Source organism: Haemorhous mexicanus, chromosome 8 (genome assembly GCF_027477595.1).
Source record: "Haemorhous mexicanus isolate bHaeMex1 chromosome 8, bHaeMex1.pri, whole genome shotgun sequence".
In the NCBI taxonomy this organism is placed as follows: domain Eukaryota; kingdom Metazoa; phylum Chordata; class Aves; order Passeriformes; family Fringillidae; genus Haemorhous; species Haemorhous mexicanus.
In genome coordinates this window covers 16,131,533-16,151,513 of record NC_082348.1, presented here as the reverse complement: position 1 = coordinate 16,151,513, position 19,981 = coordinate 16,131,533, and the positions used below count along the sequence as shown (strand labels likewise).

Below are 19,981 nucleotides of genomic sequence, written 5' to 3'. Positions count from 1 at the left end.
GGGGCAGAGAATGACAGTTTTTGGGGAGCAGCTAAACCCTAGACTGAGTTAGCAACAATCAAGTCTCCCTGTCATATTATAAGCAGAAGATGAGTTTCACATGTAATTGCATGTATTTCCTTTCACCTCTCACAAGGAATTCCTGGCCATCCACCTTGGATTCGCCTTTGGGTTTCTGCAGCAGGGAGATCCAGTGATGCATTTCCTCAGGAGTGTCACTGTTGCAGTGAATCACGCGATTGGCCGTGATGATCACAAAAGAATTTGGTCTGCCAGAAAACAAAAGCATTAAAATTAATCATAACCACACAAATAACTCACAGCACACCCAACGTCATGCTTTTTACCTTCCCATAAACAGAAAGACTTTCTGAATACAAACTACAGAGGAGTGCAGAAATATTTAAGATCATCTCCTCTTCAGCTGCTCTGTCAACTGATGAATGCAGAGACCAGCTAAATGAAATTAAGTATCTTTCAAAAGCTACTTCCAAAGACTAGAAAATATTAATTAACTAATAAGCAGCTTGGCTCATTAGCAAAGGACTTTGACTGATTGTTGTGAACCAGTGCTTGTACTACTGGGCTGAGCTGGTACAGCTGTTCTCCTGGTACTTTTTAAAGCAAGTGATGCAATAGCAAACACTGGTCTCAGTAGGATCAGCTGAAACATGTTTGAGATTAGTTTTACAAAGGATGTGCTGATCCTGACAAAACAGAGGAAAAATTGTTGTGTTGCTCCTGGATGACTTTGTCCTCCTGCAACTGTATTTTACCAAAATAATATTCACAATTCTGTACAGAATTGATGCTTTACAGGCAAATAAAAAAGTAGAGGTATGACCAGTTCCAAGAGGATAGACTCAAAAACATTTGAAAGCAAAAGAAGATTTCTATGAGAAAACAGGGAAATTGAAAAGTATAATGCAAGTATGAAGCAAAAGGTTCAATCAAGCTCTGTTAGAAAAATGCATAAACCTATGGAAGATAAAAATAAACTGCATAAAAATCTTAGCTGAGAATAAGCCTTCTCCTCAGAATTTGTTTACATAGCTTCAAACACTGATATTCCAGAAAAGCATACATCAGCACCCACAGAAACAAATTTTCACTGTTAAGCTTACTATTTGTTCCTAGCTTTCATGGGTTCACAGATTAATTATGAGGAGTAAAGGCTGAGAACTGCCTAAAATGTTTTCATCAATGAAATCTTACTTCATTTCTGAAATGCATTTTCTAAACTACTAAAAACAAAGTCTAAGCAACCTGTGTCAGAGCCCAGAGCCCTGTGACCAGACGACAGAGATAAATAACTTAATAGCTAACATTTTACTTCAGCACTGTGGTGAGTATCTTTGCCCTGGCTGAACCTGTTAATATGTGAGAAATAATTAAATGTGAACATAAAGTGATATGTAACGTCCCACCATCTCTTCTCTGAAACTAAGTGAAGGTCTGTGCTCTGTTGCATTGCAAAGAAATCAAGAATAATACATATTTCTAAATTTCACAATGCTGTTTCTTTCCCCTAAATCTACAAAATTAAATCAAAATTAGTCTGTTGAAAAAAAGGAAGCCCTGCTTTTGCTGGGCATATTTATTCGGTGCTAGTAGTAGATAAAACTACAATTTTCTGACATTGAGATTATACTGTTTTCACTTTTAGGAGCTGAAGGAGAAACTTGGATTTGAAGACAATACATGGATATACATATATATATGGACTTCATGCCTGCTAAGTAACATTGGCTGAAACAAGCTAAAGATTTCAGCTATGTTTCTTCATTTGGAAAAAAGATGTATGAGTTTAAACAAATAAAAACCCCAAAGGAAATCTAGACCTACCCACAAAAATATTGTAGGAAGTTTCGGATTTAAGAGATGGTCATATTATTGTACCTACCTATCAGGATTGTCTGAGGCACAGACAGAATCAATGAGCCCAACATCCAGGGTTCCCTGTAGAGTGAAGAAGACACAGATTACATTTCAAATTACAGGTATTCTCCTCTGTGAATAGGATTGGAATAGAAACCATTCACCTGAATTCCAAAATCCGCTGAAGAATTTAACACATGAGAAAGGCACAAGAGAATCATCTCTACTCCTTAAACAGCAGAAGACGTGTAAATTTCCTTTCGGGAAGGGAAACGAAATCATGCAGAACAGCAAAAAAAGACTAATAAACACACAGGAATGGAGATGTTATCAAAGGAAATGAGATTGGAGAAAAAAACAAACTTGGGAAATTTAGTGACAAAAATAAAATGGACAGGGACTCCTTCAGGTGCAGTACAAAAGATCAAACAGGAAAAAACTCACAGATGACCTCACAGATGTTGCAAAAGCAGGGGAAAAATCAAGGAGGAAGACACACCTTGGAGGGGATGATACAAGGGACATGGCATGGATACTTTAAAAAAAAGGAAAAAAAAAAAAAAAAATCTTCGTCAAAGTGAAAGCCATCAAAAGGCATGGCATGCCATCACTGCAAGGGACATGCACCAAAGCATGCCCAATTGATCCTCGTTGAAATCGCAAGATTTCGTTTCCCTGCCCGAAAGGAAATTTCATTTCCTTTCGGGCAGGGAAACGAAATCTTGAGGAAAAGCAAGAAAAGACTAACAAACACTCTGGAAAGGAGATATCATCAAATTAAATGCAATGGAAAAAAAAAACCAAAAAAACCCCGAAAATTAGGAGATTTTGTGACTACAAGAAAGTGGCCTGGGAGGAAACGAGGTGCACTGCAAAGCACAAAATCAGGCCAAAACTAACGTCACAGATGTTGCAAAAGCCGGGGAAACAACAAGGAGGAAGACACAACTTGGAGGGGAAGATATGAGGGACATGGGATGGATACTAAAAAAAACAAAAACAAAACAAAACAAAACAACAAAAAAAAAAAACTAAAACTCTTCGCCAAAGGAAAGAAATGGAAAGGCATGGCATGCCATCAACAGCAGAGACATGCAACAGAGCATGCCAAAATCGATCTCCCTTGAAGGCCAAAACAGAAAGGAAGGACTTACAAACACTCTGGAATGGAGATGCTATCAAAGGAAATGAGATTGGAGGAAAAAAAAAAAAAACTGGGAAATTTAGTGGCTACAAGAAAATTGACAGAGATATTACATCCAGTGCAGTAAAAACAAAGGACCAAAACGAGCCAAAACTGACCTCACAGACATTGCAAAAGCAGGGGAAAAATCAAGGAGGAAGACACAACTTGGAGGGGAAGATATGAGGTACATGGCATGGATACTCAACAAAACACCAAAAAAACAAAGAAAAAGAAAAAGAAATGTCTTCTATAAGGAAAGCCATCAAAAGGCATGGCATGCCATCAGCTGCAGGCACATGCACCAAAGAATGCCAAAATCGATCCCCCTTGAAGGCCAAAACAGAAAGGAAGGACTTACAAACACTCTGGAATGGAGATGCTATCAAAGGAAAAGGGATTGGAGGAAAAAAAAAAAAGAAAAAACTGGGAAATTACTGACTACAAGAAAATGGACAGGGATTACATCAGGTGCAATACAAACAAAGGAACAAATCAGGACAAAACTGACCTCACAGACGTTGCAAAAGCAGGGGAAAATCAAGGAGGAAGACACAACTTGGAGGGGAAGATACAAGGGACATGGCATGGATACTTACAAAAAAAGGAAAAAAAAAGAAAATCTTTGCCAAGGTGAAAGCCATCAAAAGGCATGGCCTGCCATCACCAAAGCATGCCCAATTGATCCCCATTGAAACCGCAAGATTTCGTTTCCCTTCCTGAAAGGAAATTTCACAGGACTGGAGGTAGAAGAGCTACAAGTTTCCAGAGCGTATTATGAAGGTCTGAAATAACCCTAGCTATTATCTCTGTTCCGGGAAAATACATAAATACACCGTTTTTCCCAACTGCTATGTTCTGTGTGGAATAACTGTGACCCAGACTAATCCCATCCAAAGATATTTTATCTGTGTGAGGCAGCCTCCCTCTTCTCCTCCAACAGAAAAACCTATCTGTGATCAAGCCGAGCAACCCACAAAAAGCACCATGTTCCCCACGGCTTACCCTCTTTGCTAACAGCTCTGCTGTTTCTTTATAATTACCAATGTCCAAGTTTCTTACACTGCTTAAAACGTACAGCACTGCATGTGCTAGAAAAACATGCACAAACAGTTAAACACAGAGGGCTCCAAGCATGCCCACAGGCTGGTTACACAGTAACTCACCACAGCATTCTTTGGATTGGCCTGCTCATCCTGCATTTCCCTCAGCTGCTGGGCTGTAGCGCTGTGTACTCGGCTCAGAACATTAAACCAACCGCTGCCAAACAAAACAGAATCAGAGTTAAACTTTCAGTAGTGAAACTGGCTCGAGAACATGATCAAGGAACCTGGAAAGATTTCAGTGGGAAAATTTCTTCATTCACTATTTCCTGAACACTATGTCAAAATATTTCTTGGGCTGATCATACCAGATTCCAATGTCTTCCTTCCTCCTTACTTATCCATGAAAATTCTGTGCACGTTCTTCAACCCACTGACAGCTGCTCCTGCAAAATCCAGTTTTCCACTTGTTATTCAAGGAACTCTTAAGTAGGCAGCGGCTTTACAGGGAGCCCATGTCAGCAGACTGAGAAGAGCATACAGCACTTGTAAAAATGGGGTTAGCTGGGAATCTTTCTGGACTAGAGTCCTAGAGACGTCTGGGAGCCTTCTTGATTAGTCCCTCTCTGATCTGCTAATAAACTTGAGAGTCATATGGCTGGCAATTAATCATGGGCTTGTTTATAAGTGAATCGGGAGTGAAGCTTTTTGTCTGCAAAAGGGCTTCTCTTACAGACATATCTGGAGGCTAATCGCTGCTGCAGAAAAAGCAGATTCTTATCTGCAGCTTCCAGTGAGATCAGCAAACATCCATACTTCATGGAGGGTTCTCAAACTGGATACTCTGCAACATCTGCTAATCCGCCCCTTGCTACTGCAAGTGCTGGTGCTTTCTTCTCCCTCAGAAGAGAGACTGATAGGGCATAGACAGAGACCACATTTGGTTAACACTCATCCTAAGAATTCTGCAGTGTTATCTTAGGGCATGCCTATTGCTGCTGTGGAAGTTCTGGGTTAAGTTACTGCTCCTTCCACCACTGCTCCTTACAGTTGCCCTTTCTTGTCCATGTGGCTGTTCTTCAGTCTATTTCTGTTAAATTGTATCCAAGCACCTTCTCCCTTTCTCTCCTACACCAAAATAATAATAAACCCTAAATGACTTCACAGAACCAGTAGATCAGAGAAACAGTTACACTGTCAGGGCTGAGAGAGCAAAAGCCTTGGTAAAAGTGGGAAGACAAGAGTGGCTGGGGACAGTAACCTCTTAACTTGGCTTTGCATAGCCAGGACAGGTTGTCCAACCTGCCCTTAAACAACTGATTCCCACTGTCTGGCCAGGATGCCAAGAAGGAAGGACATGAGTCACTTGTTTGCTTTGCACTGGGAAGATTTTATCAGATGACACTACAGACTCTGATAAGCTGCAGCCTTTTTCTGTCTCCTGGATAAAACCCAGCTGCTCTCGCAATCATTTACAGACAACATGAATAGACTTTTTGTTTGATTCAAGATTCCATTAAATAAATAAATCAGCTATTAGATGTTCCAGTTTATATTAAGGTTTGTGTGTCTGCTGAAGTAACTCTTGAATTCCACATGCTCACAGCCACATGAGAAGCTGGCAGTCCTGTGACTGCCAGACTGAACCACAACCTTGGTAGCTGTAACATCAAGTCCCCAAAGTAGGTGTGATGCATCCCAGGAAACACGAAATGACACTCTGGAACAAATCCCCCCTTTTCTCCAGTAAAAGAGAATTGATTATGTTTCTCAAACTCTCCCATGAGTAGCTGGGTCAGGCCCACACTGAATGAACAAACCTAACAAAACTCCCTGCTGTACCTGGCATCTTCTGGTGACTCTGCAACAATGTGGTAAACTCGGTCTTCTGTCACAATGTCCAAGGCATTCTCCTTTTCATGAATATCCACAATCTCTCTGGAAAACAAGAAAGCACAGGAGCCAAAGCTAAAAACCTTTCACAGGCCTGAATTCCATCCGGTCAATTCTTTCACATCATACCCTTCACGACACAGAAGGGAAATCACTGGCTCAGATGCCTCGTAACTCTGACAGAAATACAAAATTCCGCCAATACACATCAAGATGTTTAAAAAGATCTGTACAGTTAAAAACCAAAGCTTAAGGCATTATATAGATTTTCAAGACACCAACAGACTAAATGGAAGAAGAGATAACGGGAGGCTGATATAGAGATCTGTTTACAAAGTCAGGTGTGCCATTCTTTTTAGCACTTTACAGGTCTGCATAATGCTAATAGGTGACCAGTCTGTCCTTTCTTACAGCGGGAGCTGAGGAATTGACTATGGCAGCAGAAAGAGCATTCAGGACTCACGAAAAGGCACAGTACATGCTGCCAAATTCAAATCCTGCTGTGAGCTTCATAATACCTCTGTGAAATGCCTGGAGAAGCCAGAAAACAGATGGAGTCTGGGCAGGAAAGAACGCATGGGGTATGTACTTAATTAGCCCCTCCTGGTCTGGCTCCATCCATGGCTTGGAAAGAGCTTCTGCTGGATTATGAAAGGCAAGACTGGGAAAAGAACTATCAAGTAATTGCAGACTCCCTCCAGAGTAAAACTAGATGCTGTAATTGCCTTTTCCTTCCTTTGTTTCTGATTCTCCAAGCACCATGGGAGATACACAGGCCAATGAACAGCAGCACTGGACCCTTCATTATTGATTTAGAGAGTGAATACTAGGGATCAAAGGGATTTCTTTTTGCACTCACTTTGCCCTTCTGATATCAATAGTCCCCTTCAGCTTCTCCTCACTGTCATTCTCGAAGTACATCAGCTTGGACTCCCGAAGCACAAACCAGCGGCGTTTCCAGTTGCGGCGCGACAGGGTTGACATTCCTCCGCCTTTTTTGTAGAGCCAGCCTGACTTGAGGGCCTCCTGCTTGGTGCGGAACCACATGAAGGCCTCGTTCTTCAGGACACACCAGCGCCGCCGCCACGGGTTCATGAGACCTCCTGCAAAAGCAAGGCAGCAAAACTTCAGCAGACACACAACAGGGGCCACGCTTCCATTCCAAGCCTGCTCCCCGGCAGGAATAGTTGCCACTTCAGTTCCTACCTCAAAAAAAGGAACTGAAGGAGAGAAACAAAGTTGTGCCTAATTTCAAACATAGAAAAAAACAGAACAAAACTAGTGAAACAAAAGCAAAATATAGAAATACATGCACTACTCAAGTATTTTTGTTCTGACTTCAGTTTCATAGCTGAGAATGAATCATTTAAGCCCATAGCAAGTAGGCACAATGAAGTCTCAGTGGCAAAGATATCTCTGACACCCAGCTACCTCTTTATTTGTTTTTTTAAATAAAAGAAGAAGAAATAAAAAGGAGAATAAACTGAGAACTTAGAGCAAATAAAGATGATAATTCTGGACAAACAGAATTATCCAGGTTTCCTGGATCCCATCCATCCATGGTTTTGGCAAAATCCACTTACCTTTCATGTAGAGATAACTGTGAAAATAGGGCGGACCTGAACCATTGAAGAGAGTGATTCGACCATTACAAAACTCTTCATCTGTATCAATGTAAACATCCACTTCTTCCTCACTCTCCAGAAACTAAAGGAAAAAGAAGAGTTATAGGCTACTTGAGTTCTCCTGGTTGCAGGAGGACTGGAGAAGTTAACAGGGTTAGAGAAGTCACATGATCAGAAGGTGCAAAACCACACATAGTCCCTTTGCAAAAAAAGCACTACAGTAAAAGTAGAGGCTTGACAGCTTATCCATTAATGCCTAAAGCAAGAGCATGGAATTTTCATACCTGAAAGGACAGCAGTGGACATGCCTAGAAAGCTCCAGTTTCCTGCAGTAACAGAACTTCCTGTTTTTAAGGCACAGCCCACCTTGCAAAATCTAATTTGATGGGATTAAGAGAGAATTTTTCATTTTGGAGAAGTTTTCTGATTTTTCAGGCAGAAAGGCCACAATGCCAGACAAGATGGAACAGTGTTTTAACCCCAGAAAGGAAATTACTTGCTTTGCGTTGATTAAGAAAAAAAGCACAGTCCAGGATAACTGAACCCTAAAAACATCATTTTGAATTACTGAAATAATAGTACTGAATTTACTCATCTCTGTTCTCCAACTAGATAAAGGCCCTCAGCCATAAGAAAGTATTTCACACACAAAATAACATCCTTTACCTTAAATACAATTTCCTTCAATTTGCCTTATTAATTGAGTACTAATGAAGAAAAAGGTCCTTAGACCTTTTCCTTCCTCAAATGTATGTTGCTTCTTTTGATTTTCCCTTCTGTCTTCTCTCTGTGACCCTCTTTTGTCTCATCCCTAGTCCCCTCATTCATTCCCTCTCTTGGCATTAAGTTTCAAAAACCAGGTAGTCTTGGAACAGCAGCTACTGATGGGATCTTGACTCAGCTGTGCTGGTCACTTCCTGTGGCTCACACTATGACAAAGTATCAACTGGCTTTCTCATTAGTCTTACTCACCAATGAGCCCAGTAAAACCCTCCACTTCTATTTGCATTTTAATGGTAGAAACCAGCCTAAGCTGTGACAGAATAATTCATGATTTGAAGATTACCTGACAGTGATCTGTGAGTACCTGCCCACAGAGAAGGTACCTTTGCTCCAGCAGATCGCATAAAAAATTCGGATGGCTGGCAGCTGACATTAGGGAAATGCAAGCAAGACAACCATGCAATTCTTTTAAGAAAGGTCACAATCTGTCATTGAAAAAACATACTGATGGAAGTAAATTGAGTTCCTAAAAAAAGATATTTTGTAGTTCAAGTGTCTCTTCCCAGGGATATCATTTATTAGAAGTATTTTTGTGGCTGTCATTGGCTTCACACCTGAACTCCTCACTATCTTATGTGGGCTTTGACATCCTGTCCTGTAAGAGGATTTATCACTGCATTATTAAGCAGCTGGCCTGAGAGCACTTAGAAGTCCAGACCCAGCATGGGATCTCAGCTGAGGTGCTGAAGTGCGAGGCCAACAGCCCAGCTTTACCACCCTGTCATTGTCCCTGCAGCAGGAATGAAATGGTTCAGTGATCCTGGCTGTGTGCATTGGGACCCAACCCAATCAGCACAGTAATTTCTTCCAGTTTTAGAATAGCTTAACTTGTACACAGCAGCTGAAAATAAACCCTTGTCTCTGAACAGACTTAGAACAAGACAAGTTTTAGTGATGGAGACAAACCAAACCCCAGCCTTTCCCATCTCCTCTTGTCATTTGCACACTGGAACCTTAGGGTCTTTCAGTGAAATCTCTCTAAAGCAGAACATACACCTACAAAATACCAGTTGTTTGCTTTCCTTCTTCCTAAAGGGTGTTACAATAATATATGGCAATGGAAGCAATCTAAAATAGGTACACTTGTACTAGCTTGCGTGCCAGCAGACACCAGACAATCACAAGCCCTCTGGCCTTCAGCCTATCTGTGACTCTTCCCTTTTTTCAAGCTGATTATTGATATAAGAGAGAGTTACATATCAGTAACTATACCCAGAGAGAGCAGGCATACAGTAAGAAGACAAAGATATTATAAACATCAAAAAAGTCACACTAATGTCCAGAAAGGTGAAGGGAGAGATTCTCACCGAGTCCAGGCTGCCACGGTTGGAGTCCAGGCTGGTACCATGGGAGTGTCTCAGACCCTCCTCATCATTCAGAGGCTCAGCTGAGGCGTTACCTGCATCTCCATAGCCATCAAACTCCTCATGGTCATAGTCAGACTCCACATCAGGGGGGGAGGTGTAAATGGGCTCTCCTGCTTCTCCAGTGTTACTCCTCTGTGTATCAGAGACACTGCTGTAGACGCTTTCTGCTGGGTCAGACAGGGCTCTCTGCTCCTTGGGGTTAGTGCTTCTTTCCACAGGCAGCCCCAGAGCAGGGGGAACCTCTCCCACTTCCCTCTGGAGAAGCAAAAGGCTCGTGTTTGCAACTTCCTTTGAGTAGTTACCACTGTTTCTTGTGCCATGCTGATTTGAGACCACCAAACTGGAAGTTGGGCGTCCTTCATCATCGGCATGAAAACCCTCATCCACCTCTTCTTCAGCCAGCGGTGCCACGAGGCTGCAGTCAATGTTGAGTGTCCCCTCGCTAGAAAGTGAATGCTCTAAGTTTTGCACACTTTCATCCAGATTGCCAAAATCCAGCAGCTCCAAGAATTCCTGGGCAACCCTTGATGCCTCTTTTTCCAACCTCTGTATCTCTTCTTCTCGCTGCCGATAGATTTCATTCCTGGTGTCTTCAGAGATGACAGACATGTGGTCCTCTTTCTGTTGCTGCAACTTTTCAATCTCCTTCTCCAGTCTTAAGATCTCCTCCATCTGACGTCTCTCTTCTTCTTGCAGGGGAATATCCACCTCCTCAGTGTTTATTGTTTCCACCTTAAAGAATTTAGAACAGTGTTAAAGCACTTTTTTCAACCTGTCTGTGTTCATTGCCTGGACCTGTCATTCTTCCTGTCTCCTGTGCTTGCCTTATATTTACCATCTGCAGAAAGATGACTTCAAGCATTCTGCAATCATTCATGGTGTAAAAGCTAAAGGTAGAACACTCTCTAGTTTGGACACTCTCTAATGCTTTTTATATTCTGGTGCCCAAAACTGCACACAGGATCTTCAGGTACCTCCTTTTTTCCCAGAAATCTACCTCCATTATGAATCATACAAAGAAGCTCACTGGGTTCAGTGAATTTTTAGAAAAGCCTCTCTATCTATCTGTTAGTCTCTGTACACTGCAATTCGAATAAAAGCATCCTGAAAGTCCATTCTCTCTTTTTGAACTCACACACATATAGGAGAAAGCAACCATATATGAATACATACATGCACAGACTACTTAAGAGATGAAGATTTCCCAGAAATTCATTAAGAGGTCTGGAAATTTCACTGTTTCCTGAAATGAGGATCTGACCATCAGAATCTGGGCTGGAAGGGATATTTGCATGAAGCAGGACTGTATCCACTCCAACCACAGCCAAACAAAACTCCACCCAGAATTTCTCTGCATCTTTACCATCACTAGATGGCTGATGGCTGACTGCTGAAAACTCTTACTCTATACTTTCCACACTGAAGTAACAGGAAATTTATATCAGATACATGATAATTGGAAGATGGAAGATACTGATAACTTTCACTGATGTTTAGGATAAAGCCACCCTCCCCTCCACAGAGGATGTTGAAAACACACACATCAGAGAACAGATACACACAAGAGAAAAAGTAAAAATAAATTCCAATAGGATTTCTTGTACTTCCTGATAGGACCTATGACAATGCAGTCAATATATTCACTCATTTAAGCCTTAATCCTTGTTTTCTTTATTCACCTAGCTGCTGGTTCTCTACTTGACTCTTACTTGTGGATGAATGCATTTCTATGCTTCTAATCTCTCCTGAACAAAGATGGTCTGAAGCTGGGGAACAAGTGGTATGGGAAAAAAACCAATGAGATACACAGCCATTTTCACACACCTCAGGGTAGGTGGTCTGCTCTTTGGTATGTTAAGTACCAACAATTAGATCAGTTACAAGGGGTTTATTTTAGCCATGGCAGCAGTTGGCTGCACTCTTATTTCGGCTGTACAGGCAACAATCCAGCAAAACAGACTGTGTAGCACATCACAAGGTTATCTAACAAGCTCAAGCAGTAGAGATAAAAATAGGATGCTGCATGTTCAATACGGAAATTTTCAAATAGAACCAGTGCAGGCTCATACAAGAGCCTAGAAAAAAGTCCTGCCTTGTAATCTCTGTGCACATCTGCCTGCAGGTTTTGAGTGAGAAAAGCCCATTTTTTAAATAGTGTTGCTACAATACTGATACTGCCACAACAGTATCAGTATCCAGGCAAAGCAGAGGCAATGAAGGAATCTTCACAGATATTCACAAGAAACCATGTGAAAAGAACAACTTTTACACTTACCTGGGCCACCTGCAATAGCGCATTCAGTTGCTCCTTTTCTCTGTTAAAATACAAAACACAACAGTCAGAGACAGACCTAGTTCTCCTACGTGAGGTTTTCAGAATTACATGGACACATCATCCCTCCATGGCTAAGGTTAAAATGAGGTACTTGCTGTAAGACTGATTTAAAAGCTTTTGCAATTTAGTAAAAATCCAATTCTCTGTGGTTGGCATGACCTTTGTGGATATAACAGATTTTCCCCATGCACTTAACTTTCAGATCAATTAGGAAATTGGATTAGTTGGAACACACCAGGAAGGACATTGGAAACAGTGACAGAAAGACAAATCAGACTCATGATAAATGTAAACAGAATCTTCTGAAGTACAATTAATCTGTGAATATTGAGGTTGTAAGTGTGTAATTGACAGTTATCAGGAAACTGTTCGTTTTTTAAAAATAGAATTATTGCAATACCACCATTAAATGTGTGTTTTGTTTTGCTTTCACCATATTAAAGCCCCAACTCACATAACTTCTCAGTGGCATGCAAAATCCAGTTTATTAGTGAAGACTGTAAGAGTCAGAGTTTGTTAGTAAACATGAGCAGAGCAAAAAAACTATCCCACGGTGCTGCAGTTCGACCCAGTTCAAAAAGGTTACACTCCAAAGCAAAGCCTTGTTTCTCCAGAGCAAGTATGCTACAAACAACTGAACCAGCAGACAGACAAATGTCAGGGTCATGCTTAGGGAGCAGGACTAGGATGCTGCTGGATGGAAGAAAGTTACCACTGCCAGTGGTGACTTTCAAACCTATAATTCAACCCCAGGGAGAACAGGGGGGCAACATTATTTTTTTCCTAGGCCTTGCAGATTTTCCCAGCCAAATTCTAAACTGCAGCTCTAAGTCACAAAGTCCTTAAAGCTCTCACTCTTGTGCTCACACTCTCAAAAAAACCCCGAGGAAATATTTGTAAATGAAAGCTGACATAAGTGAGATCCAGATGGTTCCAACTCTACCAAAAGATCCCTAGCAGTCATCATGAGTAAAACAACTGCCTTAAATGATAAGAGAGCTCAAAAGCACAACCATTTTAAAACACATTAGGAATACCACCTAAAATCTACATACTAATTCCTGCAACTGTTGCTCACAGTTTTTAAACCTTTGATATTTCTTCCCGCTTTCTAGTCATCATCAAGTGATCTACACTCTTCCTGAAATGTGATACCCAAAACTCAGGACAGTGCTCCAACTGAAGGGTACTAAAGCATCACCCCATCCTAAAGATACAATTCTGTTTATAGAGAGCATTTGCTTTCTCCTCTCACACAGCGTGACACTGGTGACATACTCAACTTAGCCTCCAGACCTTCCTCCTGCTGTTGGAGTAAGCATTCCTCCTCCGCTCCCTGTGCATTTGTTATTCCTGACTGTATATCTGCATATGTCTGTACCAAAAGTTATCCTGTTTTTCAGATCTTTTAACTTGCCAAAATTATCTGAACTGTAATCCTAGGCTATATGCCTACAGCCCCTCAGCAGATGGCTTTATCTGCAAATTTAATAAGGATATTCATATTGCCTTATCCAAATTCTTATGAAAACATTGCACAAGTACCATATCCAGCACAGATCATGGAAAAATCCCATTCAAGAGTTCTCTCTTATTCTACAAAAAGCTACTGTTACTCATTAATTAAATGCAGTAAAACCACAAATCTTAATCTTGCTTCACATACTTTTTCCCAAAGCAAATTTCTTCAAGCATCTTAGAGTATTGTCATAACATATCAAAGCCCTTACCTAGCTTTTATCTACCCAAAGTCAAGTTACATATCCTCCATGGCTTTTCCCTCTCCACAAGACATGCCATAAGACAACACAGAAGGAAAAAGGTAACTCTAACACTGTTTGTTCTTCATTGGCTTAATTCCTTTATCAAGTATTTACAACTGTTTGATCATTTGTTTCAGTATTTTCCTGAAACTGAGGTCAGACTGACTGGTCCACAATTCCCTTATTCTTCCTTTTCCCATTTTAAAAGGGGGTCATAATTGTTTGGTATTTTCCATTTTTATGGAAAAATTACTATCCACATTACTATCCACAAAGAAGAAGAAAGAGAATAGCTATTGCTTTAAACTGCTTTAGCTAGTTCTTGAAGTACCCAAACATTACTTTCCCCAAATCCCCATACCTTCTTTATAATTTGTAATTTGATTTATCTGAGCATTTTCTAACTTTTATTTCCATGACATGTTCTGAATTCTTGTACATCCTTCCTAATCGCATTTAATATCCAACAGTTAAGCTTTTGAGGAAGATAAAAATAGCATCAAATACCTCACTTTTCTCAACATTATTATTTTTCTTCCTGTTGAATGTTAGACCAAATTGCTCCATGTCTCCCCTCTGCTAAACGTGTATGTACAGTAACTGCACGCCAACTTCTAGTTCACTACAGCTCAAATCGTGCCTAGGTCACTCTGACTTTGTCTCTACATTTGTGGTGTTTTTCGCTTGTTCTCAGTGGACTTCCACCTCATTTTTTAGGTCAAATGGATGTTCAGAAGTTAGACATGTTGGTCTGCTAGTACCATCCTGGCTACTCACTCAGGTGCCATTTAACATTAATTAGAAAATGAAAATAAAATGAGTTTGCCTGATTCCTAGAAACATTAACACTTCTTTGCCATGATGCTGGCTTGAACACATCTCTCATGCTCTGGGAACTAAAGGGCAAAAATACTCTATAGACCATAAACTAGACAGGTCCTTCCTTTTATTATAGAAACAAATGCTGAGTTGGAAGGGACCAATTGGGATCGTCAAGTCCAACTCCCGGTCCTGTGCAGGACACCCCAAAAATCACATCATGTGCCCGAGAGCATTGTCCAAATGCTTCCTGAACTCTGTCAGGCTTGGTGCTGTGGCCACTTCTTTGGGGAGTCTGCTCCAGTACTGACAACCCTATGGGCGAAAAACCTTTTCCTGGTGTCAAACCTAAATCTTCCCTAACTCAGGTTCCTGACATTTCCTTGAGTCCTCTCACTGGGCACAAGAGTCACGAGATCAGAGCCTACTCCTCCTCCTCCGCTCATGAGGATGTTGAAGACACAAAGAGGTCTTCCCTCAGTCTCCTCCAGGCTGAACAGATCAAGGGACCTCAGCCACTCCTCATACAGCTTCCTCTCCAGGCATTTACCATCCTCACTGCTCTGGACACTCTCTAGTTTAATGTCTTTTATATTCTGGTGCCCAAAAACTGCCCACAGGACTCAAGGTGAGTGCTTCTAACCTTAGAATTTTCTGACGCTTGCCACACAGTCTGAGATCCCCCTTTGGGAAAGAACGTAACAAAAGCTTAGGAGAACTACTTCTGAAAAGCAAACTATCACACAATTATATGTTGAAATTTATGTAACAATAAACCCAGCAGAGTCCAGCAAGTGCAGCAAGCAGCAGTGCTGCCCCCACACACAGCAGCACTTCTCATTTGCCAGAAGAACTGCTGGGTAAGTTCCTTCATTCCCATGGGGGTTTCCTGCCATCCTGCCCCTTTGTCTCCCAACAGCATGGTCACCTGCAAAGGCCATCATCTTGAGGGGGAGGCTCTGATGCCATTTTCCCTTTGACTCCCTCTGCACCATGGCCTGTGGCGGGCGCCATCTTGGAAAGGGGTATTTCCACCATTGTGGGTTTCAGATTGTTCTCACGGAGTTTGTGAGATTTAGCAACTGTGTATATAGTACTTACTTACTGTTGGTTTTTGCCTGTTGCAGTTTCACTTGTTCATAAACTTACTTTTTCACTTAAAGCTACTTGCATTCATTCCTTATTCATGGAAAGGGACTGGTTAAAACAAAGGGGGAGAACCCATTCTAGAATGTTCCCCTTTAAACTGCCTAAACCCAAGACAGAATACAAGATACCATCTTGTACCTTTCCTTCACCTCTTCCTCTTCCTGTTTCCTCCTACGCTCCTCCTCTTCTTGCCATTGTCTTTCCTCTTCCTCTCTTCTGATCTGCTCTTCCTCCTCCTGCCTCCTTCTCTCCTCCGCTTCCTGCCGGCGCCGCAGTTCCTGCTGCAGCAGGTGCTGGTGGAGGCTGCGAGCCAGGCGGCCACGCCAGTGCTTCTGCAGCGTCACCGCAGAGGCCTTCAGGCGCAGCAGGCTCTTCTTCCAGAAGTATGCTCGGTAGTTCTTTTGGATTATTACAACACTGGATAGCACCTTCTGATACTTCTTCCTGAAAACAGAACCACACGCTTAATGCATCGCTAAGTCACACGTGCTCTGCTTTCCTCATGCCCTTGCATACTGACCACATCCACAGAAAAGTCCTTTTCGAAAAACACAGGTCAGGAGTGACACGATTCCTGTTCCTTTCCTGCCACTCACCACCTGTAAATCATATCCATCTCACTGTTCTCCCTCCTAATCTACCAACAGTTTGTTTCAATGGGCACCTACTTTTGTGAAGACTCTCAGACGATGAGGGAGAGGTCTTTGGCCATGGAAAGGGAAGGTCCTCTGGCCCAAAGTCTCCTTGCATTGCACATAAACACATTCACTGTGCAGAGAGTGTAACCATTCAATTTGGATTTATTATAATAGAAACATACAAATGCCCTTACCATATGAGAACAAATATTGCTCCATCTCTTAAGTGGTCAAAAGCAAATTACTCCAGGAAAGGCAAAAACAGTGCAAAAATAGATTTGGTGACATTAATTTCACATTGTCTGGGAGAAAACACACCCATACTACCATACTGATGGCTGAATCAAACATTGTAAAAAGTTCATATAAACAAATACTTCTATTGCACAAAGTTTAGCCTAAATAAGAATCACAAAATATCTTGAGTTACAAGAAACCCACAAGGATCATCAATGATATCAAAATCAACTTTACAGCACTTAAAGAACATAATATGGCTCCAAAACACAACAGTCATCATTCAGTATTTCTGTAGTCTAGTAATGTTGTAGAAAAGTCAAGCTTTGTCTCTGCATTAAAGACTACCTTTATCTAGGACATGGAGAAAGTTCCTGGTAGAAGTTTGTGCATGATACATAAACTGGGCAAATAACAGGAGTTACCATTACACAGTAATCTGGATCAATCTGTAAACTAGATTCAAGCAAACATTAAACAACCCAAAATAGCCAATCATAAGGTTTTGTATTGAAGAATCAAAGGCCAAACACAACCGATGTGGGACTGCGTTGGGAAACAGCAAGTCAAAACTGGATTTCTGGGCCCCAGATCATCACACAAAGATAAACTCCCACCACAATGCTATAGAAAAAATACTACTGGGATTCTTATACTTGAAAGCAGAAATACTGTTGCATAGAATACTGCTTTTATCCCATGCTCCGTGCTAGCACCCTCATTTCAAGAACAATGTTAGACCCTCAAGTGATTTCTGAGGAAGCAGGACTGGAACCAAAATTCAGGCTTGCAGAAAGAGAGCAATTTCTCCATGCAGGACCTTAAGAAATAGAAAAGCCTAAGGAAAGGCATTACCCCAGTTAAAGAACCCACATTTCTATTTTTCCAACAGGGGCCATAAGATTTAACCAACCTGAAGCTGACATCTATTAAGGCTGAAAACAAGCAGACATTTTTTAAAGTAACTTAATATATTTAGACTCCTTAGTATCTTGCACTGGGGAAACAACCATTGGTACTAGTCAAATCAAAAACTTCTTTAATCCAAACCAGAATGTGTAGAGAGAAATTCTATGGGGCTGTTACATAGGATCCTGGGCCAGCAGACTACAGTAATCCTTGAGGTCTTACAGTCCTAGAAAGCACACTGGAAATATGATGGTATTCTCACATAAACTTCCCACAGACCTTCTGCAACACCCTGAGGAAAAGACACACCTTAAAATCCCTCTCTTGGCAAGGAAATTCCCTTCAAATGGCAAGAGGGACCCATGCTGACAGCTTGCCACCTCCCTGCACATCAGATACATCAGCCCAGTCAAGAAAATCAGGAGAGGGATGCTAATAAACGTAGCATGCAGAGGTCATGCTCTTTTCCGTAAGTATTAAGTCAAAAGGAGGAAGCACAGAGAAAAGAAAAGGAAAAGCAAGAGGTGATAAGAAGTAGGAGGTTCCAGGTTAATTACTCCTGGGCTGCAGTCCCCTCATCCCCACTCCTTCTGTCCACCCTGTGTCCTGCACATGGGGTGTGAACAGCTGCGCATGCACTCTCTGCCAAGGCAGACTAAGTGCATCAAAAAGGGTACTCTGACTTTTACAAAATGCATCTGCCAGAAACTCTCTCAAGCGCAACATGTGCCAAGCCCTGCCCAGCTCCAGGCCAGCTCTGCCTGCTAATCTGCCAGGCTGAAATGCCCCCTCATTCCTCATGACCACAGCCAAGCTTGCAGATGCCCTTCAGCTGGAATTGCTGCTCACAGGCTGCAAATCTCATTCCCCTTGTTCAAGCTTCCACTCACTCTTCTGCACTGGCCAAAGTTCAACCTGCAGACCAAGCGAAGGGGCTGGGAGACCTCCTGACCATGCATCACACCAGAGAAGGCAGGCTGGCTGCAAGACTCCAATGCTGTATTTGAAATTTACCTAATTATTCTGTCACTGAGCTACAGTTAGCAGTTATGCCTCCAAGGACTAGAGATCACAGGGTTACAGAGCAATTTGCTACTGATTTCTTCCCATGAGCAACACAGTCCCGAAGAAACCAGGGGCACAGCCAAATTCATACATGGATCCTCCACTATGTGGTTTTTAGCTGGTGAAGCTGATACCTGCATCTCAGAGCTCCAAAGATTAGCTACATAAGAATGGGGTCATTTCAATGGGCTTGATTTTCTTGTCTCACATTTTAGTGATCAGAGATAATAGGCTGCATAGGCTGCAGGGAATGAGAGCAAAGAAAGTCTGGTTCTCCAGGCTCACAGAACAAGTTCACAAAGGGGGAGAAACCAGTAAAATCCTCCCTTGCCAGTCTACTTTGCATGAGACCAAATGAATTTAAATACACTTACACTTGCAAAACTAACAGAAATGGTATCAAGCTTAAGGCAGCACATACTGGTATTCCTGCCCAACTCTGCACAGACCATTCAGCACTTGCCCAGGTGAACTCCTGCCTGCTGGACTTTTTTCAATCCAGGTGCAGTGCAACTGGAAACTCTCTTCACAGAAAGTTTTACAGACCCCATTTCCAGCTCTTCTTTACTGCTTGCTCTCCTCCCCTGCGAAGTCCAGTTACTTCCAGCTGCCTGTGAAGATTTATACTCTGGCTGCAGAAGCACAGCTTGTCTTTAAGGATGAGACTCATAACAGCAACATGTGGGATGAGGAATTCAGAAGTGTGGAGGCTGAAGGACCACAAGATTTCTAACCAAGAGGAACACTGCTGCCACACAGCCTCCATCACAGCCCTGCAGGACAGCAGCTTCCTTACCAGGAACTCAGAAAAGCAGTAATCCAGGATGCCTGCAGCGGTGTTTCCAGCAAACCAATTTTCCTGTGCTAATCCCTACCTCTCTCTCCAAATGCTAGACAAAAAGTAAAAGAGAGAAGAGGCCCTGACATGAAGAACTTGCAATCTCATGCACAAACAATAGAGCGAGCTCATTTGTCTTCCTAGAGGGAAATAAATGAATAAAAAGCCCCAGAGACCAAATGTGTATTTTGCTGATATTCCACACTGGCAAGGCAGGGTACAACCCTTGCACACATTTCTCAATGAAAAATGAGCTACCTGGTGTAACTGGAGCTCTAAGAGTGCCTGCTGAAACAGCTCTGCTGGCCAGGGATTTCACCTCCTCACAACCCTGACTGACAGGTGTCTGGAGCAAAGACCAGCCAGGAAAGAGCATCTTACTGGGATTAAGTGTGCATACCACAGCCATTAAGGAGTCAGCTGTTGCACTGACTTCGAGGGGCAGAGGAGGGGCCG

At 42.0% G+C, this 19,981-nt stretch overlaps 1 protein-coding gene across 1 annotated transcript in view; it reads right to left on the bottom strand.

The window, feature by feature from the left end:
• Window positions 1-19,981, bottom strand: part of LOC132330518 (unconventional myosin-X-like) — a 91,747-nt gene that overhangs the window by 15,277 nt on the left and 56,489 nt on the right. The window contains exons 23-31 of the mRNA XM_059852933.1: window positions 15,977-16,282; window positions 12,048-12,087; window positions 9,713-10,504; window positions 7,581-7,704; window positions 6,857-7,100; window positions 5,947-6,042; window positions 4,228-4,321; window positions 1,904-1,959; window positions 127-269 (exon numbers count right to left, since the gene is read on the bottom strand). Coding sequence (XP_059708916.1) covers window positions 127-269; window positions 1,904-1,959; window positions 4,228-4,321; window positions 5,947-6,042; window positions 6,857-7,100; window positions 7,581-7,704; window positions 9,713-10,504; window positions 12,048-12,087; window positions 15,977-16,282 — 1,895 coding nt within the window. The remainder of the gene's footprint in view (window positions 1-126; window positions 270-1,903; window positions 1,960-4,227; window positions 4,322-5,946; window positions 6,043-6,856; window positions 7,101-7,580; window positions 7,705-9,712; window positions 10,505-12,047; window positions 12,088-15,976; window positions 16,283-19,981) is intronic.